The 26,255-nt window shown below is 46.6% G+C and overlaps 1 protein-coding gene across 2 annotated transcripts in view; it reads left to right on the top strand.

The window, feature by feature from the left end:
• The window catches only part of UBAC2 (UBA domain containing 2), a 171,751-nt gene extending 147,175 nt beyond the window's left edge, over window positions 1–24,576 (top strand). For both annotated transcript variants that reach the window (XM_080798195.1, XM_080798196.1), the window contains 2 exons: window positions 9,662–9,784; window positions 23,388–24,576. In XM_080798195.1, the coding sequence (XP_080654321.1) occupies window positions 9,662–9,784; window positions 23,388–23,495 (231 nt within the window). In that variant the 3' untranslated portion in view covers window positions 23,496–24,576. The remainder of the gene's footprint in view (window positions 1–9,661; window positions 9,785–23,387) is intronic.
• The last annotated feature ends 1,679 nt before the right edge of the window (window positions 24,577–26,255 follow it).

Below are 26,255 nucleotides of genomic sequence, written 5' to 3'. Positions count from 1 at the left end.
AGCTCCTGTAACTTTCTGCTTTTTAAGCACTTTTTTGCCATCACAGGAGCAGAGGGATTGGCGTTTGGTTTTGCTTTGCCTGCTCTTCCCCTCTCACTCCCTTTAAAGAAATAAAATGTTACAGTTTCAACCAAAGGTTCATTGCCTTTCCCACTGGCCTGCAGCTGGTGGGTGGGGGCCTAACCCTATGCCTGTATGTTTAGCACATGTTTTCGTGTTAGAGTTCCTCAGCCTAGACGCTGTGGATATTTTGGGCCGGTCGGTTCTATCCTGCGCCCACACACCCTGCCAAAAGTGCCTCTAGACATTTTCAAATACCCCCCCAAGGGGGCAAAACCACCACCAGTATATATCCATAAAATCGTTTCAATAATATCCTGTTGTTCTGAGTATTTTTAAAATTCATGTAAATGGCGTTATATATTCCTATTCTCCTGTGACTTTCTGTGTCACAGAGATTTATTTGGTAGATCTAATTCCTTTATTCCAGCTGCCCATGTAATAGTCCTTTATAGGACAAAACCATTTATTAATTTATGTCCTTACTTCTGTTCAGTTACTTTTTTTACATTTTCTTGCTTGCTATCCTAATCAGTGCTTCATAGAACACCCTCCTAACTGTAGCTGCCTGGAAGTGAAATTGCTGGGTCATAGACAAGCCTCAGTTTTACTCAGTCCGGACTCGTCACTGTCCAGACTGTGCCGAACTACACTCTCACCGACAGTCCGAGTCTCCGTTTCCTTCACGGCTTCCGCATACTTGGTGGTGTTAGGCATTTTATTTCTGCCAGTCTTGTGGGTGAGAAATAACCCACTGCTGTTTTAATTTGCATTTCCTAATCCCAGTGAGTTGAACATGTTTCCTTACCTGTATTGACTCAGGCTTCCCTCTTGTGTGAATCATCTGTTCCTATGCACTTGACCGGGAACACGTGGGGATTAGGGGCACTGACCGCCAACACAGTGAAAAACCCATGTATTGCTTTTGACTCCCCCAAAACTTAATTACTAAGGGCCTGTTGCTGACTGGAAGCCCACCAATAATAAATAATAAACTGTACCGTGTTCATCCGAACGTTGTGTGTAAGTGGATCTGCACAGTTCAAGCCCATGTTAAGTGTCTGCCTTCGGCTCAGGTCATGATCCCAGAGCCCCATGTCGGGCTCCTTCTCTGTGGGGAGGCTGCTTCTCCCTCTTCCTCCGCCTGCCACTTCCCCTCCTTGTGCTCACACACTCGCTCTTGCTCTGTCAAATAAATAAAATTAATAAAATCTTTAAAAAAAAAAAAAGAACATAGTCTAGCTCCATCTTTGTTGTTGCAAATGGCAAGATTTCATTCTTTTTTATGGCTGAGTAACACTCCATTTATAGATAGATGGATAGATAGATATAGATACAGATAGTCCCTTTACTCATACACACATCCCACATCTCTGTTCATTCATCTGTGAGTGGACACTGGGGCTGCCTGCAAATTTGGCTATTATAAATAATGCTGCTATAAACATAGGGGTTCGTATATCCCTTTGAATTAGTGGTTTTTGTATTTTGGGGTAAATACCCAGTGGTGTGATTACTGGATCATAGAGTAATTCTACTCTTAACTTTTTTTTTTTTTTAAAGATTTTATTTATTTATTTGACAGACAGAGATCACAAGTAGGCAGAGGCAGGCAGAGAGAGAGAGGCGGAAACAGGCTCCCTGCTGAGCAGAGAGCCCGATGCGGGGCTCGATCCCAGGACCCTGGGATCATGACCTGAGCCGAAGGCAGAGGCTTTAACCCACTGAGCCACCCAGGCGCCCCTACTCTTAACTTTTTGAGGAACCTCCATACTATTTTCCACAACGGCTGCACCAATTTGCTTTCCTACTAGCGGTACACAAAGGTTCCTTTCTCTACACATTCCTGCCAACACTTGTTTCTTGTGTTTTTGATTCTAGCCATTCTGACTGGTATGAGGTGATATCTCATTATAGTTTTGATTTGCATTTCCCTGATGATCAGTGATGTTGAACATCTCTTCATGTGTCTGTTGGTCATCTGTATGTCTTCTTTGGAGAAATGTCTGTTCATGTCTTTGACCCTTTTTTAATTGGATTGTTTTTTGGTGTTGAGCTGTGTAAGTTCTTTATATATTTTGTATACTAACCCTTTATCAGAAATGTCATTTGCAAATATTTTCTCCCATTCAGAAGGTTATCTTTTAGTTTTGATTATTTTCTTCACACGCAGAAGATTTTTTTTTTTAGTAGTCCCAGTAGTTAACTTTATGCTTTCATTTCCCTTGCCTCAGGAGACATATCTAGAAAAAACTTGTTACAGCCAATGTCAGAGAACTTACTGCCTATGCTCTCTTCTAGGATTTTTATGGTTTCAGATCACACATTTGGATCTTTAATCCATTTTGAGTTTATTTTTGTGTTTGGCATATGCAAGTGGCCCAGTTTCATTCTTTTGCATGTAGTTGTCCAGTTTTGTTGAAGAGATTGTCCTTTTTCCATTGTATGTTCTTTCCTCCTTTGTGAAGATTAATTGACCATGTAATTTTGGATTCATTTCTGGGCTTTCTGTTCTGTTCCATTGATCTATGTTTCTGTCTTTGTGCCAGTACCATACTGCTTTGCTTACTACAACATTGTAGTTTACCTTAAAGTCTGGAATTATGATACCACCCGTCTTGTTTGTTTGTTTGTTTGTTTCAAGAATGTTTTGGCTACTCAGGGTCTTTTGTGGTTCCATACAAATTTTAGGGTTGGCTGTGAAAAATGCTGTTGGTGGTTTGATGGAGATTACATTAAATCTGTAGACTGCTTTGGGTATTATAGACATGTTAACAATATTTGTTCTTCTAGTCCATGAGCATGGAATATCTTTCCATTTCTTTGTGTCCTCTAAATCTTTATTTTTAAAATAAACTTACTTTTATATATAGTATGAAGTAAAGGTCTAATTTTCTCTTGTTCCATAAGCCAGTTATCCCACTGCTGTTCATTAAATAGTGTGTCCTCTTCCTGCTGACCTGTAATGTCTGCTTTATCATAGCCCAAGTGTTAATGTCCACTTCTGATTCCCAGACACTCTCTCCTGTTTCTTTGTATAGTTTGTCACGTACTAATGCTACTCTAATTACTACCATCTAATAGTCCATTAGGACTGGTGCTGGTAGTGGGAAATCCTCCCTTATTGTACTTCTTCAAAATATCCATGTCTAGTTGGGCTCTTAATTCAACTTCATGTTGTCTAGTTCCACCAAAAGACAACCACACACTTTTGAATTTTCAGTCTATAGCAGTTAGGATTAGATTTAGCTCCATATGACAGAAAACACAAAATAACAAAGTTTGTAAAGGCAGAAGTTTGTTTCTCATGTGGAAGAAGTGCTGACGTGGACAGGCCTGGCGTGGTGAGGCAGGGGCGTGACATGGCAGGGCCAGGCTCCTCCCTGGCTGCTGTTCTATCGCGGGTACAGGGCTTCCGTTGCCCAGCCCCTGAAGGCTGCTTGAGCTCCAGGAAGAAGTAGGACCCCACGAAGTAGGACCCAAGAGGAAGGGCGCCACTGACCTCTTCTTCTGGAAGTCCCTTTGCCCCTCTCTTTACATAGTACTGTTGGCAGAACCGAGTCCACATGGCAGGGCTACAAACTGTAGGAACCACATGTCACACACACACAGAAAACCCTACTTTTAAAGAAAAGGGAATATGGATATTCAGAGCCAACCAGTGGTCTTTGCTGGAGACTGAATTCGACAGCATCTGAGCAGACCGCCGTGTTGAGTCTTTGCAGACGGGACTGTGTGGAGTCTTTTCACTTAGGTCTTCCAATATTCTTCAGTCAAGTGTTTTTTGTTTTTTTTTTTTAATTTTTTTAAAGACTTTATTTATTTATTTGAGAGAGAGACAGCATGAGAGGAGAGGCCAGTGGGAGAAGCAGACTCCCGCCGAGCAGGGACCCCGATGCGGGACTCCAGGATCATGACCTGAGCCAAAGGCAGTCGCCCAACCAACTGAGCCACCCAGGCACCCCTTCATTCAAGTTTATTGATGTGAAATGTTGGGCCCTGGGAGCAAAGGGCCAAGAAAGAAATCATGAGATGTCTTTGGTGCAAAAAAGATGGTTTTATTAAAGCTGGGGGATAGGATCCGTGGGCAGAAAGAGCTGCACTGGGGTTGTGAGGAGGGGCTGGTTATATGCCTACAAGTTGGGAGGGGCTTAGGGATAGCGGAAGTGTCTGAGGAATGTGGAAGCAAGGTTGCCAGGACCTTGAGGGTCATTTCCTATTGTCTCGCAAAGCCTAGCTGTGACACCCTTCAGGTGGGTATCAGTGTGCCATATATTTGGAGGATGGTTGCTAACATATATCTTGGAGGGGTAGAGAGAAAGGAAATTTCCAAAGGGATTTTTATATACTAAAGAAGACTAACAGGATACCGGAGGTGGGGCTAAGGTCAAGCTAAGGTCAAGCTAAGATTGCCTTTTGCTTCTAGCAAACTATTGACATTGAGGCGTTTGAGCTCCTGCGTGAAGGTCACTAGGCCTGTCGCAGCACCTGTCCGTGGGCCAGAAGTAGTGAGGAAGTTTAGTTAAAATATCTTTTACCTTTGCTCCCCACATCATTTACTGTTTTCTCCATAGAGTACTTGCAGATCTTGGAGTTTTTATTTCGATTGGTAAATAGTTATTTTTAACACTTGCATTTTCTAAGTGGTCACAGTGGACGACTGTTAACTGATACTTCTGTGTCTTTTACTCTCTTACTCTCTTTTTTTAAGAAGAGAGTTACGCGTAAATAATGGCAGTTTTGTTTTTCTTTTCATCCTTCTGCATTTTCTTTCATAGTCGGTTAGTGTGAGCCTCCTTATCCTGTGACTTGTATTGAATGTAAGAGGTGGAACAGGCGTTCAGTCCGTTAATGTGTGAATTACAGTACTAGATTTTCTGAGATTTCTGAGATAAATCCTAATGTAGTACATTATTTCAGATAAGATGATTATTTTTTTAACATTGTTGGGTTGAGTTTACTAATATTTTATTTAGGAGTATTATGTCTGTCCATAAATGAAAAGCAAATTGTCTTACAGTTTTTCTTTCTGGTAACGGCCTTGTCTGGTTTGGGAAACAGTGTTATCCAGCTTCAGAAAGGGAGGGGGGGAGCTATTTCTCTTTTTTTCTTCTTGAGAACGATGTCTATAAGACAGTATGTCCTTAAAAGTTCTGTAGACTTCACCTAGAGACGTTTGGTGGGTAGATTTTCTTCAGTATGATTTCAGTTACATTAAATGGGTAAAATTAGTCCAGTTTTCTATTTCTTTTTGCAGCTTTTTTTGGAAGTATACATAGAAGTAAACATTTATAAAAGTAATCATATGAACGTACTTTCTTGTGTTTTATGTAACATTATATTTGAGAGGTTCATTTATATTGCTATACAATTGTAGTTTGTTCGTTTTAACTGCTGTAAAATTTTTTATTATGTGATTCCACCATAATTTATCCATCTCACTTCATGCACCTTTGGGTAGTTTCCAGTCTTTGCCTATCACAAATGGTGCCACTGAGAATGTTCTAGTCATGCCTTTCGGTGGACGTGCGTTTACATTCTGTTGTCTGGGAGCAGAGTCACTGAGGTAGACACACGTGTGCAGCTTTAGTAGATGCTCCTGAACAGTTTTCAAAAATGATTACCAATTTTTGTTTCTTCTTGAATGAGTTGTAGTAAATATATTTTCCTAGGAAATAATCTGTTTCATCAAAGCTATTGGTATGAATAACGTATTGTGTTTTTTTACTGTCTGTCATGATATCTCTTGTATTTTTCCTAATACCACTTATGTTCCTTTCTTTGTCTTCTTATCACGGTTGCCAAGCTTTCCATTTTACATGACTTCTCAAACAACCAACTTAAGGGGCACCTGGGTGGCTCACTTGGTTGAGGGTCTGACTCTTGATGTCCGCTGAGGTCACAATCTCGGGGTCGTGGGATCGAGCCCCACGTTGGGCTCTGTGCTCAGCACAGTCTCTCCCTCTGCTCCTCCCCATCGCTCGTGTTCTCTCTCTCTTTCTCTAAAATAAAAACCTTTTTAAGGAAAACAACATTGGATTTTATTGATTCCTTCTATTGTGTCTTTATTTTCTACTTTACTAACGTCTACTCCCGGCTTTCTCAACTAGCATCTGCTCTCATTCTCTCTAATTTCTTTAGATAATTATTACTTTCTCTAACTTATTGAATATATTTAACTCTTTGTCAGTCTTCATTTTCTTTAAGCTCAGTATTTTAAAATTATAGCAACTGTTTAGTTATATCCACCACCTTTGATAAGTAATAGTCTCAATTTTATTCACTTTTTAAAAAAGATTTTATTGATTGATTGATTGGAGAGAGAGAGAGAGCGTGCGTGTGCATGAACACACGAGTGGAGGGCGGGGCAGAGGGAGAAAGGGAGATGGAGAATCTCAGGCAGACTCCGTGCTAAGTGAGGAGCCTGATGTGGGCTCCATCTCACAACCCCAAAACTATGACCTGAGGAGGGTGTTCAGATGCTTAACCAACTGCACCACCCAGGAGCCCCTCAATTTTATCTACTTTTAGCTATATTCTAATATTCATTATGATTTTTTCCATTTTTGATTTCCAGTATGTGAATTTTTGTTTTACATTACTTTTAATTTTGATACTGATTTCAAATGTAATTGCATTGCGGTCAGAAAATACAGTCTGTGTAGTATTTCTATTTTGCTGTTTGTGGACATTTCATATAGCACTTAGTATGCAGTCCCTTTTAATAAATATTTCATATATAATAAAAAGTATGCAGTCACTTTTATAAATATAATTTTAAAAGTATTCTCTAAATACTGAGTACCACTCATATACACCCACTTATACAACTTCCTATGTTCTGTATTATTAATTTTTGTCTGCTTGATCTATCAATAGATGCTAAAAATTAAATACATGTCTGGGTAGTTTCTCTCCTCTATTAGTTCTTTTAATTTTTGTGTTGTGTAGTTTGGCACCACTGTGTTTATAAACATAATACTTACGTGGGGTGCTCAAGTGGCTCAGTTGGTTAGGCATCTGGCTCTTGGTTTTGGTTCAGTTGTGGTCTCGGGGTTGTGGGATTAGGCCCCAAGCTAGGCTCTGCGTGGTCAGCATGGAGTCTGCTGTCCCTCTTCCTCTGCTCCAACCCCCACCCCGCTCACTCGCACACTCTCTCTCTTTCTCTCTCAAATCAGTCAATAAAATTTTTTTAAAAGATTTTATTTATTCATTTGACAGACAGAGATCACAAGTAGGCAGAGAGGCAGGCAGAGAGAGAGGAGGAAGTAGGCTCCCCTCTGAGCAGAGAGCCCGATGCGGGACTCGATCCCAGGACCGGACCCTGAGATCATGACCCGAGCTGAAGGCAGAGGCTTTAACCCACTGAGCCACCCAGGCGCCCCAATACATGAAATATATTAAAAAATAATAATACTGACACATCACGGTGATTTTATCTCCAGGAATACCTGTTTTGCCCTTGAGGCCTAATTTATTTGACAGGGATATAGTGACATGACGTCAGCTTTCTTCTGTTAGTACTTCTCTGGTACTTCTTTTTTCATCTTTTTCCATTAAGTTGTCTGTGTTTTTACTGATGTTTTAGGCTTGTTGGGGGTGGGTAGGAGACATTTCAAAATAGAGAAGTTGTCCATGTAAATGTATTATTATCACTAGCGTATTTGAATTTCTTCGTACCAGTGTCTAAAACAACTTTGTATAATGTCTCTCTTTTTAATTTCCCTAATTTTTTTCAAATCTTTTTTTAGTAATATCTTACTTCTTTTTTAAAGTCTTCCTTCTATATCTTAGTCATTTTAAAACTTGTGAAATTATTGTTGTTTTCAGATTGTTATAAATTTAGGTTCGGGGGATGCCTGGGTGACTCAGTCAATTAAACATCTGCCTTCGGCTGAGGTCCCGATCGCAGGGCCCTGGGATCGAGCCCCATGTCGGCCTTTCTGCTCAGCAGGGAGCCCGCTTCTCCCTCTGTTCTTCCCCATTCATGCTCGCACTTGTGCGAGTGCTCTGTCTCTCAAATAAGTAAGTGGGGTTTTGGGGATCTAATCCTCCTATTTATTGCACATACTGAGTCTTACTTGTGATGGGTTTTTTCCTCATGGGTTTTGAATTTTGGATTCTGAGTGACTCCCAGTCGGAGTTTTAGCTATAAATCCCGTGTAATCCCTGCGTGAGAGAGTGAGCCTCCAGTGTAGTCTCACACCTGCTTCTGCTTGGCTCCTTGGGTGTACGCAGCACTATCCCAGAACCAGTTCTTATGTAACTGTTGATGGGCTCTTAAAACACATATTTATGTAACTTCATAAATTCATAACTGGTAATGAACTGGTAACTTCATAACTGGTAATTCGTAACTGGTAACTTCGTAAACTGGTAACACATATTTATGTAACTCCAACCTCAGATTTCTCATTTCTGAATTCTCAGGCAGGCCAAGCTCCCTCAGCGCGCCTTTTGGATTTTTTTCTCATCTTCTCTCTCACTGCGGGTGTTGCCATTTGAGGCTTGTGCCTTTATGCAGGTAGTGAGCTGAGAGTCAGACTTCTTTCATGAACCCAAACAGATGGCCCTATGGTAGCAGGGTGTGCTCACCCTTTACCCCAACCCTTGCTCACTGCTCCGGTTTTCCAGAGCTTGTTTCTGGCACCTTGGGTTCTCCCTTTCTTCCTTTTGTGCTCAGCTATGCAAGTGAAATGTTTTTCTTACTTTGTTTACTATTTTTAGATATTCATAATAGGAAAAATTTCATGTTGTCTTAGTCTGTAATTTTCCTAAATCTAGAAATAGAGATTTAAATTAATAAACTAAAATATTGGCAGATAGCTAAAAACATGAATTTTTTAAAAGCATTGTGCAGTGTGCACTTTTCTTCACCTAGTGGCTTTTTTCTTCATTGATGACATAGAATAAACAAGAAATGACTTTGCCATCGATCTAAGTCACCCATGGAGCTACTCAAGAGGCTGGTTCTGATCCCTCACTGCTCCCAAACCTTTTGTCCCTGCGTGTGGCTTTGCCTTCACATGCTCTACCCCATCCCTCCATGTGGGTTTTATCTCCACCTGCAAACTCCCTCTAGTAAGCGCGCTCAGAACTTACTTCACTAAAAGAAGGAGGAAGAAAGGGAGAAGGAGGGGTGGGAGGAGGAAAAGAAGAGGAGGAGCGTTTTAAAGAGCGGCTGTGGAGGTGCCGGGTTCCTGGGGGCCGGCAGTGACTCAGCCTTCTCTCTGTGTCATCTTCCCTGTCCCATCCGGCAGAGCCCTGAGCTCCTAGGGGCCAGAGGAGGTGGGACGGGGTCCGTGGGGCTGAGGTTAGGAACATCTGTGTGTGTCCTCCGTTGTCTTCAGAGCCAAGTTGCACAAATACCTCTGGCAGTGCCATTACCTTCTTTCTCTCCGGGCTCCTCCCACGGCTGCAGATGTCATCCTGTCGGCCAGAGGGTAGCGTGACGCTTCAGGCTTTGGATCACTTGCATTCAGCAGAGCAGTGTGATATTGTCCCAGTCTATGGATATGACCGCATTGCAAGAGAAAGCCCTACCAGGCATTCAGCCGGTTCTCCTTCTGTGTCTCATCACCGTGTACTGGTCTGTTTTTAGGGAGGAATGATCAACTGGAATCGTCTTTTCCCTCCTTTACGTCAGCGACGGAATATAAACTATCAGGACGGTCGGCAGTCAGAGCAGCAAGCGTCTCCTCCTCTCGAGGTTTCTGAGGAACAGGTAATCAGTAACACCGGTCCTTCCTAAACCTCTGTTTCCCACTTGAAGCCCTTTTGCTGAACGAGACTTGAAAGAAAGCAAGCATATAAATACATATAAATACGAGCATATAAAGACAGTTAAGCTGCTATTGGTAACAGTGATAGACACTTGGGCCTTTATTGGCTACTGTGGGAATTACAAGTTTGAGGAAGGTGTGATTTGAAAAAAAAAATTGTGATCACTTACTTTGAAATCTGTAATACTTTATACATACCGGAAACTACTGACGTTTGTTTTCTCTAAGGGTTAGGAGAGAACAAGACAGGACAGGGAAGGAGTGGTGCTTCTCTGGGTATGGATTTTGTATGGTTTTGACTTAGGAATCAGGTTAATGTTTTACATATTCAAAAAGCAAATCAATAATAGAGACAACCATAAACTAAAAAGAAACGAATAAATAACCCAACTGTATTTTAAGTGAATAACATAATCATAGGAGAGAGGGAAAAATTAATTTTAGTGACTTTTGAACATAATATACCCTCAGTCTAAAGTAAAAAAAGAATTGCAAAGAAATCTAAAGCTCTTTCTAGGTTCATGTTCACAGTAGTATGAGTACAGCAATTCTGAAATTATGTTGTATTTATTGTAGATTTGAGCAAGTGAGGAAATAGGTTGATCTTACTGTAGAAGAAGGAAAATACAAATTCAGAACAGCAGAGAGCGAGGAAGAACCCTTTGGGGTTGGGTTGGAATTAGAGGTATCAGCATAAACTCATGATTTACTAAGTCTGCGGGGGGGGGCGGGGAGCATACATGTGTCTTAGTCTGTCAACCTAAAGCAGTCAGGAGCAATGCCATCCCATTAGCACTGCCCACACCTAGTGCCCAGTCTAGTTTCTAAATATGTTGGCCCACGGACAGAAGTGAGCCTCTAGAGAAATGAAATGGTGGGTTGCAGGCCCAGGGTTGTGAAGAAAACAGAGGACCTGGACTACCATGCAAGGAATTAAGGAAGTGCTCCAGAACCAAGGAAACAGGCTCCGAGGACACCAGAGCCAGCTTGAGGGGGTCCCGCTGACCAAATTGGGCACATAAGATTTGGGTATCAAAATACATAAGGACCAGATGAATGGATAAAGAAGATGTGGTATATATACACAATGGAATACTATGCAGCCATCAAAAGACATGAAATCTTGCCATTTGCGACGACGTGGGTATCATGCTTAGCGAAATAAGTCAATCGGAGAAAGACAACTATCATATGATCTCTTTGATATGAGGAAGTGGAGATGCAAGGCGGGGGTGGGGGGTAGGGGGGAGGTAGGAAAAGAAAAAATGAAAAGATGGGATTGGGAGGGAGACAAACCATAAAAGACTCAATCTCAAGAAACAGACTGAGGGTTGCTGGGGGGAGGGGGGACAGGAGAGGGTGGTGGGGAAATGGACATTGGGGAGGGTATGTGCTATGATGAGTGCTGTGAAATGCGTAAACCTGGCGATTCACAGACCTGTACCCCTGGGGATAAAAATACATTATATGTTTATTAAAATAAAAAAATTAAAAAAAAATACGTAAGGACGGGGGTGCCTAGCTAGTAGTCGGTAAAGCGCCTTCTGGTTTTGGCTCAGGTCATGATCCTAGGGTTGTGAGATGGAGCCCCACATCAGGCTTTCCGCTAAGCACAGAGTCTGCTTAAGACTGTCTCTCCCTGAGGTGCCTGAGTGGCTCAGTCATTAAGTGTCTGCCTTTGTCTCAGGTCATGATCCCAGGGTCCTAGAATTAAGCTCTGCATTGGGCTCCCTGCTCAGCGGGAAGCCTGCTTCTCCCTCTCCCACTCCCCCTGCTTCTGTTCCCTCTCTCGCTGTCTCTCTGTCAAATAAATAAATACAATCTTTAAAAAAAAAGAGAGAGAGACTGTCTCTCCCTCTCCCTCTGCCTCTCCACCTCCCCCCCCCACACGCTGTCTTTCTCTCTCTCTAAAAAATAAATAAATCCTTTAAAAATAAATAAGGATGGTACTTAATATAATCTACTGGACAGGGGGGATCTATGAGTTCATCCTGATATGAGGAACTATATGGATATACACATACACACACAAAGGAAAAGGAATGTAATAAGGGATGATGGACGGTAGTAGAAAATCATAGTTTTGCAACTATCAGAGCAAAAAATCAGTACAAATCATCAATACATGAAGAAGAGCAGGCTGGTTATATAATCTCAAAGTATCTCCCCACAAGTTGCTTATTACTTACCAGAGGAAAACAGTTAACTGTACAGTGGAGAAATCGGACACCAGCTTAGCCAAGTTATCAGAATCAGGAGACCAGTAATGGACCCAAGACACATTGTGGGCATGCCCTGAAGGGACACATCAGTTATGTGTTACAAGAGAAAATCCCAAAACTTCTCTCATAAAGAAAGAGCAGATATACCCGATTTGAGGGATATTATGTAAAATACCTGACCCATGTTCTTCAACAGTACTGAGGTCATAGCTGTTCCAGATTAGAGCCTAAGGGGCCCATTAACGACAGATCAGGCGTGATCCCGAGCTGAGCTCTGTACCGGGAAACGTTTTTGGTGAACGGACACATGAGAGTCCGTTCGTGCAGCCGCACTGTGGATTAGACCATACACGTGTATCGACGTTAAGTGTCAAGGACATGGCATCTCTGCAGACTGTGGTTAAGAAAGAGAATATTCTTACTGGAAAGTATACCTACAGGTACCAAGGGGTAAAGGGGCATGGTGTGCGCAGCTTCATCCCACCTGTTGCGGGAAGGAGTAAGAGGGCGTGGTAGAGACGGAAAGCGGCTGCGGCCGAGGAATGGTCTGGACGAAGAGTAACTGGGCTCTTTCTCTTGTTCTTGAAACTTCTCTGTAAGTTTGAATTATTTCAAACTAGAAAGTTAAAAACATCTGTGAAAGTAGTTCAGGGCATTGCAGGAACAACACTTCTAAATTTCCTTCTGCACATGTTGCTTTTTTTTTTTTTTAAGATTTTATTTATTTATTTGACAGAGATCACAAGTAGGCAGAGAGGCAGGCAGAGAGAGAGGAGGAAGCAGGCTCCCCGCGGAGCAGAGAGCCCGATGCGGGGCTCGATCCCAGGACCCTGAGATCATAACCTGAACCGAAGGCAGAGGCTTTAACCCACTGAGCCACCCAGGTGCCCCCGCATATTGCTTTCTCATCAGACAAATAAAGGGCAGCATTTTGTAGCTGGTCACAACGTCCAGGCTGTCACCTCCTCTGTCCCCAGACTATGCCAAGGTCCCTCCGACCCAGGGCACCCGGTTAGGGCGGGGCTTCCGCTGCCACCCTGGATTAGGCCACCATAAACGCCTTGGGAAGAAACGAGCTGACGGTGCCTGATGAATCGATCCAGCTTTTCCAAAACCTCACAGCTTCTCACTCAGGCTGATCATTTTAGTAGTTCCTCAGGCCTGAGAGGTGGAGGAAGGAGTCCGTTCTCTTCCGCCTCCATTAGAGAATTTCTAGAAAAATGGTATTCCCATGGATAGGAAAACAACCCAATAATTCAGCCTTTTGTAAGATATTGATGGTAACAGATTAAAAAATAAGCTGCTACTCTCCAGTTCAGGTAAAAAGTAGAATTCTGTTCTCTTACTGTTTACTTGCCAGAACCACAAGTCACATTTCTCACAGAGCAGCCGTTGAGGGTATGAGGTATTTAAAGGTGAGACCGTTCTTTGTGTTGTACTTTGAAACAATAATGTCAAAACACGGCAATAAGGAGAATGTGTGTGATTGAAGTCTTCAGGGTGTTCTGATGAATCATTCTCCTTGATCCTTCCAGAAGGACAACAGGTTAACACGTTGTCAGGATCCGTTTCAACAGCATTTACTTCCTTGCTCTGGTGTGAAGATATATAACTACATCAGAGGCTGTTGTTAACATATGCTTCCTTATTCAGTAATTTTCTAAACCTTGTTTCTTGTGTTTCTTGATTATCCTGAACATGGCCATTACAGTCTGTCATTTCATTAGAACACAGTTTCTTCGGGCACCTGGGTGGCTCAGTGGGTTAAAGCCTCTGCCTTCGGCTCAGGTCATGATCCCAGGGTCCTGGGATCGAGCCCCACATCGGGCTCTCTGCTCAGCAGGAAGCCTGCTTCCCCCTCTGTCTCTCTGCCTGCCTCTCTGCCTACTTGTGATCTCTGTCTGTCAAATAAACAAATAAAATCTTTAAAAAAAAAAAAAAAAAAAGAACACAGTTTCTTCTCTGGGCGTTGTTTGTTAGGTAGACTCCTGGCAGTTCTTGTGATAGGTGTTAGCCAAACTGTAAAAGAGGGAAAAAAAAAATGTTCTTGCCTTCAGGATGTTTACAATAACATTTAGAAATGTATGTTTAATATATATAATCTCTTGGTTAGTTTGTTGAGGCTAGACACTATCTAAAATAATATTTGTTAGTAATGTAATCAAATAGCTTGAATGAACAAGACTTCTTTATACTCCTTCAGTTAAATGTACTGTATCTTCTTTATTTAAATATCAGAGTCATGCTGTTTATTGCATTAAGAAACAATAATTTGGGGGGCTCCTGGGTGGTTCAGTGGGTTGGGCCTCTGCCTTTGGGTCAGGTCATGATCTTGGGGTCCTGGGATCGAGTCCCGCATTGGACTCTCTGCTCAGCAGAGAGCCTGCTGCCTCCTCTCTCTATCTCTCTCTCTCTGCCTGCCTCTCTGCCTACTTGTGATCTGTCAAATAAATAAAATCTTAAAAAAAAAACCACAACAATAATTTTTTAAACCAAAAACAATAAAAATGATTGAGGTTTTTCTGATGTAAAAAAATATATATTCCGGAATTTTAATGAGTCCTTTAAGATAGGAAAGCAAGGACTATGGTAAGAAAGAATGTGCATCTCTTATCAAATCTAGTGATAGTCAGACATACAGCCATAGAAAAATTTTGCCACTTTTTCTGCTTTTGCTGTTGTTAAGTTTCTGGATTTTTAGTTCTTCCCAACCTACTTTTACTGTTTTTCAACAAGTGGACCCACACATTTGCCAATTCATCGTCCTTTGAAGATGGCACCCCACCCCTCTTAAGAATGTGTCGAAACCAAGCGCCACCCTATCACAACTCTTTTTAATAGTACAATGTGCTCAGATGTCTACTGTCTTAAAAATGAGTGTAGACATTATTCCATTTCTTTCTTTTTTCTTTTTAACCAGAGATTCTCATATTACACCTAAAGTAATAATGAAATTTTTGTCCTATTAGCATCCTATTTTTTTTTTAAATCAAAGGAGGAAAAAACTCACTAAGTTTGTCTCTCTCAAACCCTCCCAATCTTAGAAAATGATCCTTCAGTGTTTTCTTAGCGGGATACATGGGTAAAATTGGACCAGGAAGTTAAACGGGACTAAACCAGAGCTAGGACTCAACAGAGGGAAGAGAAACTGCCGCGGATCTCCGTGTCCCCCTTTCCAGTCGCGCCTCTTTTCCTCCTCATCAGCCAAGAATCACCACTGGTCTGCTCCGCATCAGAGCTGCCTCCTGTGCTACAGAGCCCAGGGTGGGGAGCCAGGCCTAGAGACAGGGCTGGTCAGCTCTGCCCAAGTGTCCTGGGGCCACGGAAACTAAGCTAGGACTGCCAGCAGCACGTGTCAGCCTGGGGTGGAAAGTGCCTTACTTTTGGGGAAGCACAGAGGGGTGAGGTTGGAGTGGAGGATGACCTGAGCGGCCGGGCACGCTCCCCAGCGTCCGCCATGGGAACTCCCACTTCTGTGTTTCGGACATTAGGGGACCGTGGGAGGATCTTTCACGGGGAGTTACGTCACTGGGTTTCCCTGGAGGGTAGACTACGGTGGAGGGAGGAGCCTGTTAGAACTGTAGTGACGTGTGTGACTTCTTCCCTGGCTGCCCAGGAAATGTGCTTTCAAGTGCTCATGAGACTCCTGCCCCAATGAGGTCTGTAACCACTAGTACGTTTGTAACACCCGAGGCCTGTCCTAGGGATCCCGTTGCTGTCCTCTGAAATGTTCATTGACCCAAGCAGAGAGAGAATGGCTTTCAGCACAGAAACCTTTCAGTCCTAGCTGGTAAATAGCAAAGCACATTTAGTCTGAGAGTATCTTAGTCTTAGTGAGGTTCTCTCCTCTCTCCCCGTCTCAGGAGTCTTTGCCGCCGTCACCGGAAAAACCCACCTCAACTGCAAGTACTCAGCCTCATGCAGACCACCCCCTTGCTGACTTTTATTTGGGGTACACTTTGCACTTCTGCTCCGTGTACTTATAATTACAGTGCATTGGGAGCTGGTCCAGCAGTGACTCAAGTCTTGTCTGTGTTCCCTAGTGGAGGTGAGCCCCGTGAGGGGCTCCCTGTTTCTCCCTGTTTCCTCCGTGGCACACAGAGGGTGTGCAGCAGTGGTTAGAGCAGGGCCGAATGGGAAGGTGTGGTGAAAAAACACTTGTTTCCCCCTCACAGGTGCGTTAGAGAGTGGTAGGACGTCAGACTTTTCCATCTGAACGCCTAGATGAGAAATAGGTTTTCTAAGGGAATACCAAAGCTAAAGGTGTTGGGATGAAATATTGCATGGCAGTCCAATAATTAACCAGCTTTTGGGGGGGGCCTCATTCTGCTGGGTATTCTAAAAGGTACAAACGGTGGAGCTCATCCAGTCTGTCATGAGGGCCTCCTCGGTACCAAAGTCAGAGCTAAGCAGAAATGCAAAAATAAGGGGCCTCTGAGTGGGTCTGTAGCCTGCAGGAGTGTACGATAACCAGTGACCGTTCAGTCAGCCAGCGGCTGTGATCAGAGGAGGAGGGGCGTGGTCAGGTGATCGTGGGAGAGAGGTGCACTGATCCCCAGGTGATCTGACTGTGCCCCAGAGGTCACGTGATCCTTACAGCACAGGGGAGGGGAGGGCGAGCCGAGTCTCCCATGACTTCCCTGGGGCTGCTTCTCCCGGCGGGGTGTGCATGGGGCCCTGGGCAGTTGCCCGCACGGATGAGCCAGCCAGCATGGGATTGGGTCGGGCTTCCTCCAGGTGGGCATCACTTCCTGCAAGTGTCAGGATTTGGGAACTAAAAACCCCCAAAACCATTTGTTTTTGACACCCTTAGTTAAAGGGAAGTTAAAGAAAACCACAGTCCTACTTGAACAAAACAGCAGAGGAGCATTTCACTGGGAAGAATTGCCATGCTTTGCACTGGAATGAACGTCCTACTTCACAAGACTCAGGAAGCAGTTGAATTGCAGGTAGAAGGCCAGGGTAGGGGTTCGTTTATTGGCCCTCGAGTAAGAGTGATCTATTTTTTTTTTTTTAAGATTTCACTTATTTATTTGACAGAGGGATCACAAGTAGGCAGGGGGGGGGGGGGGAAGCAGGCTCCCTGCTGAGCAGAGAGCCCGATGCGGGCCTTGATCCCAGGACTCTGGGATCATGACCTGAGCCAAAGGCAGAGGCTTTAACCCACTGAGCCACCCAGGCGCTCCTAGGATTTTTTTTTTTTTAAAGGAAAGGAAAACCAGTATGGGTTTATCTTCATCTCTATAGGTTTCTTTTCTGGTTTAGCAAAATCTCTCTTTAGAAAACGTATTGCGGGAAAAACGCATTTGGCCTCTCTGCCTGGCGAGTGCTCTCCTGCTCTGCCTGCCCCTGGTCAAGTTCCCACAACCTGCAACCCGCTGGGCCACTGGGGGCCTCAGACCTTGACCGGAAGCCACTAACAGAGTCCAAGGGCACTGGGGGGACCTTCCACGCGGCGAAGCTAGAATTCCAGTGCCAGCCTCTCCTTGCTGCCCCCTGTGTCAAACCACCTCTGAACCTTGCCTCTAGAAAGCCAGGCCTTCAGCTACAGAAAACCACACTGGTGGCGTTCCGTTCGGGTACCGTCAGGTTTTATGAATGAGCACTGCGGAAGACAGGAAAGCATAACACATTCTCGGGATGTTAACCCAGCTACACCTGTTTCTTTTTTTAAAAGAAATTAGGGAAAAGGATTATTTAGTTGTTTAGACTAGAAACCCAGGAGAACTGTGTTCTGATGTTCTGTAGTGAGAAGTTTTAGGCAGAAGCTTCCCAGCCATGCACAAGCAGAAGGACGGTACTTATTGTGCTCCAAAATAGAGAAGGAATGTTGAAAGAAATGCTTTCCAGGAAATTTTATGGGGCATTTTCTAAGTTTCCCGAGCAGACCGACTGCCGCGAACCCAGCGGGCCCAGGCTGACCGAGACACGGGGTGTGTGCCGGCCTGTGTGGCCCCGTGCTCTCCCCGCCGTGGCCCCAGTGCTTTATCCACTTCAGCGTTTCAGGCCCTGTTCGTTGGTGGTCGGTTCATTAAAGAACTCATATCACTAAACTGACCCCTTCTCTTACCACTACTGGCCACCTCCGTGTGCCAGGCTCTGTGGTTCTGTGTTGCAGGGGGAGGGGACACACGGCAGGCGTGGTCCCGGCCCCCCCCGAGCTCGCCATCTGCCGGGAAAGATAGGCAACACCCGAGTCACCGAGCCCAGCCCACCACGGGCACCTTGCACAGAGCCTTGGAGCCACTGAGAGAGTCTGGGGATCCTCGCTGAATTAATGACACTTCCGTGCAGGCGCAACTTGATTTAGACTGATCAGGGTGTATTTTCGGATTTTTATCTAGTCAAGACCTAGAAATGTTACACTGACATTTTCTCTTCCCTTAGATGTTCTAATAGCTGAACTGGAAAGACAGGAAGCAGCCCGTAGAGGAAACAAATTGGGTTTTCAGTGAGATTTAATGTGTTTTGTGGCTAATACATATGCTGGGGATAGGGAAGGAGGTAGACTGAGTGTCTGTAAATACTGTGATTTTATAATCATCAGAATTGAACATTTGCTAGAATTTATACAAATGTAAGTTTTTCTTAGAGTCACAAATAATATGGGCTTTTGTTAGAATTTTATGCTTACCTTTTTAAAAAGATTTTTTTCTGTCTTTTTTACTTGGCTTGGGCTCACCACATTAGTTTCATAGGCCAGTTCTTCTGTGGGCTGTTTAACCACTAGAAATGTGTAACAAAAATCATTCTTGGCTTGTTTTTAAGCGTGGCTGTATTTGTCTATGACAGGAGTTGTACGTGAGGGTGAACTTCGCCCCGAGTCAGCGTTTAACCGGGTCCCTGGCCTCGTGGCAATAGCACAGCCTTCTCCCTTGATGGCAGTGACCGGGGGAGCTGACTGTCCGGCCCCGACACTCTCCTCCCAGCTGCTCGCTGCCAGCCAGGGCTCCCAGCAAACAAGCACGCGTTTGATTGTTGTGACACACATCAGTTCTTTGGCCAGCAGAGGATATAAAACGAGTACAGTGGAAGCAGTTAAAATGAGCGCTGAAAGCAAAACCCGAGGGTGGTTTTGTCAGGTGGTGGGAACCTCTGAACTGAGGCCCAGAGGGTCAGCGGGGGGCAGCCACACCCCGGGCCAGCCCCTCTTGGGTGGGATGAGACTCATCACAGCAGGCAGTGCTTCCTGGGCACCTGTCAGGGACCAGTTAGCAGGCGCGGCCCTTCCCACAAGTGTCCCATCCCCACGCTGTGGCAACACCGCAAGCCTGCCGTCTTCGCTCCCTGTCTCTGCTTCTCGTCCTTTTTGGCTGGTTATTACCCACCTTCCTAAGCCCAGGCATGCAATTTGATTTTCCCTTGGGTCTTTACTGTTCGGGACACTAGGAGAAACTTACAGATAACGCCTTTTTAATGTAATGGTTCAGTTTTCAAAAAGAAGAACTGTTACATTATTTCTACTTTGTAAGTTTCTTCACCTGGTGTGAGTACACGGTCATTCAGCTGTGGAAATCCTCCTGTCACACTTGTCTTCTCACCCCGAGAAAACGCAGGAAGCTCTGCAGCCCCGTTGCCCGCCTTCAGAGCCAGCAGGCTCTTCCGCAAACGGCCGGTTGTCAAAACCAGCGCCGGTGCGTGCGGGGTCGTTCATTTCTGAGAACACAGACAGGCTCCAGAAGAAGCCTCACAGGCAGAGAAAGCTCTTCCCTTCACACCGACGTCGCTCGCGTACCCGAGGACACAGCTGGGCCATCGCAGACCTGAGCAGTCCCCTCTGGGGCAGCCAGAGCTGGACCAGCCTGCAGGGTGGTCGCTGCTGCTCCGCCTTGGTGGCCCAGGTGGCCACCCGTCATCAGCGCCTTCCGGACTCCAAACCACATTCCGAGTCGATGCCCGGAAGACTCCAGGACCGGCGGGAAGTTACGGCCAGCAGCTCCCCCTGCTCCCAGCGTGGGTCTGGCTCACACGCCGTCAGCTCCAGATGGTGACTCGGGATCCGTAAGTCGATTCCCGCTGGCAGGTGCGAAGAAGCCGCCTCTTCAGCGCCGCGTGGAGTACTGACGGCGCTGGAGGGCCGGCACGTCAGGGGCGGCGCGCTGTTTGAGGTGGGCGAGAACGGCCACGATGCTGGGCGGCGGTGTGTTCGTGGGTAACAGAGAGAAGACGGCGGAGCTGCCCACCTGCTCACCGGGCTGCGTTAATGCCACTAAAGAGGGTGGTTCTTAACTGGAAGTCACTGGAATAAACATTGTTCAAGCTTATTTCAGTCTAGGGAACAAGGTAGGAAGGATTGCCTGAATTGGACATGCGTCCAGCCCAAGTCCCGGAGCCCGTGTCCCCGAGCGTGCCCGCCGGGGCTAGAGCAAGGCGAGCCACACTCAGTTTGAAGTCCCCCAGGGAAAGAGGAAAGTGTGGATTCTGGTGATCAAATGGCAAAACTGATGTTTCATGTCTGCGGAGCCTGAAACAGATGATCAGGCAGATGCCTTGAGTGTTAAGAGTGTTGCGGTCTGTAGGCACAGCCCTGCTCCTGCTAGCACAGGATGTCATCAAGACATCTGACTACATCTTGCCACTGTGAGGGATACAGTGGTGACATGTGGAATGGACGGAGACAATATGAAGTGGGTTTTAAAATGGTTAAAAATCTCTAAAAGAAATTGTTGGCTAACCACTCGAGGAGAAAGGGAGGTCTCGAGTGAGTTCTGGGCCCATCTCCGATTTTGCCTGCTTGGTATTTTCATCAATAAGAACTTGAGGGACCTTGCAGAAGTTTGCTAACCAGACTCGGGGACGACACAGTTTTGAGGGAGCTGAGTAACCTAGGAGACAACAGAATTTAAACTGAAATCCATTTTGGTTATCTAGAAAATGACCAGAGGCCATTTAACGGAGATGCGTGCAGTTCTGACCCCAGGAGAGCAAGTACAGCTTTCGGGATAGGATTGGAGAAGCCTGGCTTGAGAGCCTTTCAGGTGAAAATACCTGAGTGTTTTTAGCAGGCGCCGGCATAACTGGCTACACCCGTATGATGTGGCTGCATGCACGGGAGCACGCGCGCATGCGCACGGGCCCTCTGCGGACGTGCTCCCCACTGCACTGAGGGCTGCGACCCCAGGCCAGCGGTGGCGGGCATCGACGGGAGCGCTGCACTTGATCGTGTCGGGTCCGGAGGCGCAGGAATGAGTAAAGCAGCGCGGCCTTTATTCCCTTGTTCTCAGAAGGCTTACGGCACGGTGGCAGCGAGCGGCCTCCCTGCAGTTACAGGGAAAAGTCACAACCGTGGTGAACACAGGACAGAGGTCGGTGGAGCCACAGAATTCTCTGGGGTTCCTTCCAGTCTGGGAGAATGGGAAAGGGCCGGGCGCCCCCAGAGCCTGCGGGTGAAGAGCGAGCCAGGCCAGAGGAGGAAGCACCAGCAGTGAAGGCGGGGCCGGGCTCCACAGGGCCTGGGCCAGACCAGGAGTTGGGGTGCTGGCCTAGAGAAATAGGGGAGAGTGGGGGGGGCAGCCTTCAGACACTCGAAGTGCTTCATGCAGAAAAGGGAATAGGGTTGTCGTCTGTTATTTCAAAGGGCAAGATTAGGACCTTTGACGTCCCACGGAGGGCAGCTAGTGAGAGGCAGAGTCTTGGATTGAGGAAGAACTTTCCATCCTAGCCGGTTAGTGGGGAGTGTGTGTGACATTCTGGGGAAGGTGGTTCTTTCCTTGGGCAGGAAATGAAAGCAGAAGATTCCTCCCATTCTGTCTGCACTGTCCATCAGCCCGGGGCGTGGAGCTGGTCACGACCTGCGGGACCTCGGGTCTCCCGCGTGTGGGGGCCACGCTCGCCCACGGCCCTTTTCCCAGGCCCCGGCCGTTCCCATAGAGAACAGCTGTCAAATGTCTCTGACCACAGCCCACAGTAGGAAACACGGCACACGGCACACGTGTGTGTGCCTATGGAGAACTGAAATGAGTTCTATGGAAGAAAGACCCTCACTACGTGCATTTTTTAATGCTAACCTTAACCCACTAAGCGTTCGTGACGCACAAATGAGGGATCACAGCCTCGGTTTGAAAGACAGCAGCTTTGAGAAGTGCCCCTGCCTGTCCGCGTCCTCTCCCCAGGATTAACCTCTCTCCTAAGGCTCCGTTCGGGCGGTGCGGAGACGTGACCCCAGCCTCCTCCCCTGCCCCCTTCCTCCCTCTCCTCCTCACTTCGGCCCCTTGCGCCCTGCTCTCCCCTGCCCTGCTCACGCACGCCCCGACTCCCCGAGCCGGGGAAGGAGGGCGGTATCAGGCGCTTTCTTTCCACTTCGCACCGAGCGCGTTGTTTTCCACAGGAGAGGTTAGAAACGGTGACAAAGTTCTCAGTCCACAAAGGCCTCTTTCACCCACATGTGGTGAAAATCTCAACAGTTTGTGTCACTTTTCATTACATATTGCAAATGTATGTCTCAACAAAAGTACAAAGAAGAGCTTTCTTTGGCTCGTCTGGGGTCATAAATGTCTTTATGGCACATTTTTAAATGGGAAAGTCGGTTACCAGCAAACTCGAGTGGCACTGCCCACTTCACTAGAAACCGTATGCGTGAGTACAGGAAACCTCTAGTCACAGGTTCGGGATTTGTGGTCCAGAAAACGCAAGCCTCATCCTCCCTGCGCTCGGTGACGCTAGCCACCTCCTTCCCCCAGCTTCTGCCCCAGGCCTCACCCCCTTTGTGCGTGGTTCTCTGCTGCTGCCCAGGGAGCCCTCTGCCCCGCCCCCCAGCCAGAAACTCAGCAAATGCCACAACTCATGTGGAAGGTTAACGAGGTGTGGGCACCCAGGGGACCCTCTCTGGCTGGGTGGTTCCGGGAACCTGCACGCGCTTTTGTCACCGGTGTCTGCCAGCATCAGGGATAATCTTCTGTTAAGCGATTGTTCTCGTGTGCAAGGAAACGTGACTTGAGAAGTTGACAGGAATCAGATTTGATACCAAAGGAGCGTGCAAAGCCGTGTGAGCGCCGGGCTGCGTGAACAGACCGGCTTTCCTGGCGGCATCCCGGGGGCTCGTCCACCCTCTGCTTGTCCTGGCAGGTCACCGGACCCTGGGGTGCTTCTTCCTTGTCTCTAAAATGAGGAATAAATGAAATAATTGTACTTGTTAGCTATATGGTAAGCACTTTGAAATGCCGTGCCCATTTAACATTTTTTAAAAAATCAGATTTCACACTAAAATGAAAATTAGGGTTCTTGTTTTGAAAACAAAACCCTCGTAAGGAACGTTTCGGGGGCTGGTGGGTTAGTAGTCGCGTCGCCAGCCTCATTGGCTTTCCGGTTATGTTTCTGTTTCCAGGTTGCCCGGCTCATGGAGATGGGATTTTCCCGGGGCGATGCTCTAGAAGCCCTGAGAGCTTCGAACAATGACCTGAATGTGGCCACCAACTTCCTGCTGCAGCACTGAGGGTCCTGGACGGCTGCACAGACACTGGCCGAGCGGCTGCCCACCCCCAGCGGGCGCAGCCCCGCCACCGAGGCAGCCCGGGCCCCCCGCGCCCTCCCTGGCTGACTTCTCCCGTGCTCTCGCGGGCCTGCGGCGGTCCCTGTCACTCCTCCCGTAATTCCAAGGCCATTACCGTTTTTAAAAAAGTCTCGAAAATAAGTTTGCCATTAAATCAGCATGTATTTTTTATCTTTATTTTTTTATGGGGCATTTTCCTGAGTTTGGCCAATCGTCACTCATTCCTGATGTGTTTAAGATGCATTAGAACTGCAGATTTATGTAAGCAATTGACTGGCACCCCCAATGGGAAGTCATTGCTAGTATCGTATTATTATTTTCACCGTACTGTGTCGGCCTGCATTATAGCTGATCATAAACGCCACGACAGGGGAAAGGGGAATGTTATTCAGGAAGAAGATGGCAAAATACTCCTTACAGACTTTTCTCATCACTGTTTTTTTCCTCAAATTTGCTTTCCAACCCCAGTGGCCGTTTGGTGTCCCCCTTTCCCTGGGGGGTGAGCAGTACAGGTCTGCTGCGCTCAGTCTGGGTCAGGCCTGGGCGAGGAGGGAGAAGCAAGAGAAGCAAATCCTGCCCCACATGGGTCTGGCCCATTTCAGTCCAGGAAATCTAACTCCTCCTCCTCACTTCTATTACAGAAAGTGATGATGATCAGGTCCCAATGTAAGGTTCCAGAATACTCTATGAAACCTAACTGGGGTTCCTCGCCCTCAGAATATGTACAGTTAGCCTCTCAGGCTGGGGGTGGTAACAGGACGGAGAGAGCAGGGGGGTTCCCTGGAGCAGAGCAGGGCCCGGCGCTCTGGCTGTTGGGCTGTCAGCGTGAGCCGCAGGAAGGAGCCGCAGGAAGGAGTGAGGCAGGGGTGGGCCACGGCGAGCACGCAGGGTCTCCAGCAGGGGGACTGTTGAGATCAAAGGCAATTATGTGACTCTCGTGTTCTGTGAAAGGAGCAGAAATGTATCAAATTGATGCAAATTTGGACAAGTGTAATACTTATAATAAAGTTTTTAATGTGTTTTACTTTGTGGTATTTTTTTATTAGACTTACCTAAATAAAATTTTGTTCTAAGCTGCATAATTTACCACTAGTTTTTTGGGTGTTTTTGGGGGGGGGGCAGTGCTGCTCTTTCTTCAGAAGATTCGGGTGCTTTTTTTTGGAAGTGAGAAAAGTCCCTTTGCTCCTGGCCCCGTGAGGCCCCATCCTTAGGCTTGCTGGGGCCCTCAGGCTGCTCAGAATGAGGGCTGAGACGACTTTCCGGGAGCCCAGCTGGTCCCACGCACAGGCCCCGATATTGATCTGAGTCTCCCCACATCAGGGTGTCAGGCTGACGGTCGCCGGGCCGAGCATCCCCGGCTGCGTTCACAGGCCAGTGGCTCATACGAGACAGGCCGGGTGCACTGAGGCACATTCAAGCAGGAACATGTGAGCCAGTCCGCACCCACCCTCTGGCCCTCCCAGGAGAGCACGTTGCGTGTCCGGTTTTTCCCGACTCCCGGCCTCTGTTCCAGCAGCCTCCAGCCACCCATCCTTCACAAGCAACTGCCAGGCCTTTTGCCCCCTTGCTCCGCCCCCGCCCTCCAGATCATCCCAATCCCGACCACCCCCCAACCCTGCACACACCCTTGACTCTTCAGCCTCGGGCACGTTGTCTGGACCGCACTGCAGTTCCCGTCCCGGGCCCGCTGCTCTCCCTGCGGATTCTAACCCAGCCGAGGCCGGCGATGGCAGGAGCTTGAATACCCGAAAACAAGCCCCCTTGTTAAGACCCCCAGGAATCCCTCACGCTGACAGGACCCCTAAAGAAAAGCCTCTGTTTCATGGTCAATGTAGAGTGACGCATGCCAGAGGGGGGCATCAGCGAGCCATTTGCTTTGGTTTCCTAAAGTCTAGAAAAGGTGATGCGGACTTGACTTGGTGTGAACAGTAATAGATGAGGCCTAGTTTCCAAGCAAGCAGATTCCAGACTGCAAAGAGAAGAGGAAGAAGGAAAAAGTGGTCTCTGGCGAATCCCCCACCCCCATTTCCTCTCTTCCCAAATTAAGGAAAGTCTACTTTTTTTTAAATTTACAATATGCTAAAAATATTTTAATACATCTAGTATTTTTTTTTAATAAGGAAAGTCTACTTTTAAAGTCCTGACCCTAAATCTAGACTGAGTTTGAGATTAGAAAGGGGAAAAAAAAAATCAGGGAAATTGAGCATAAAATTGTAAACGCACACGTTCCCCCACCACCTAGAATTTTTTCAGAGTTCCGGTTCCTGCGCCAGTGGTTCCTAAGTGGAAACGGAAGGGTCTACACCATGAACTTGAGTTTTATTTTCCTCCAGTAAGCTGAAGTGGTCTTTCGTTCATGGGAATCAAAGGCTCGTTTTCAGAATCGCCCAACCCCTGTAGCATGTTTGTAAAGTCGAAATTGGCTTTCTGGCTTAGACTAAAATTTTAGCTCTGAAACCGCAGTCTTGCCCGTGAGAAGACTGGCCAGAATCACGTGAGTTTGCAAACCTGCTGGATATGGCTGTCTCTGAGAGGAGCCACCATGGCTAAATGGCCTCGACAGGACAGAGGGGGCATTTCAGGCAGAGGTTAAGGGAGGGGTGCAGCTGGTTTGGGTCTAGGGGAGACGGGGTGCCAGGGAAGTGGTCACCAGAGGGTGAAATGGATCTGGAAAGAGGCAGGGATTAGAGACCTAGGTTGGGA

This window comes from Martes martes (assembly GCF_963455335.1).
Source record: "Martes martes genome assembly, chromosome: 3".
Classification (NCBI taxonomy): Eukaryota; Metazoa; Chordata; class Mammalia; order Carnivora; family Mustelidae; genus Martes; species Martes martes.
The sequence above is the reverse complement of the archived record's forward strand: the minus strand, read 5'-3'. Positions and strand labels throughout refer to the sequence as shown.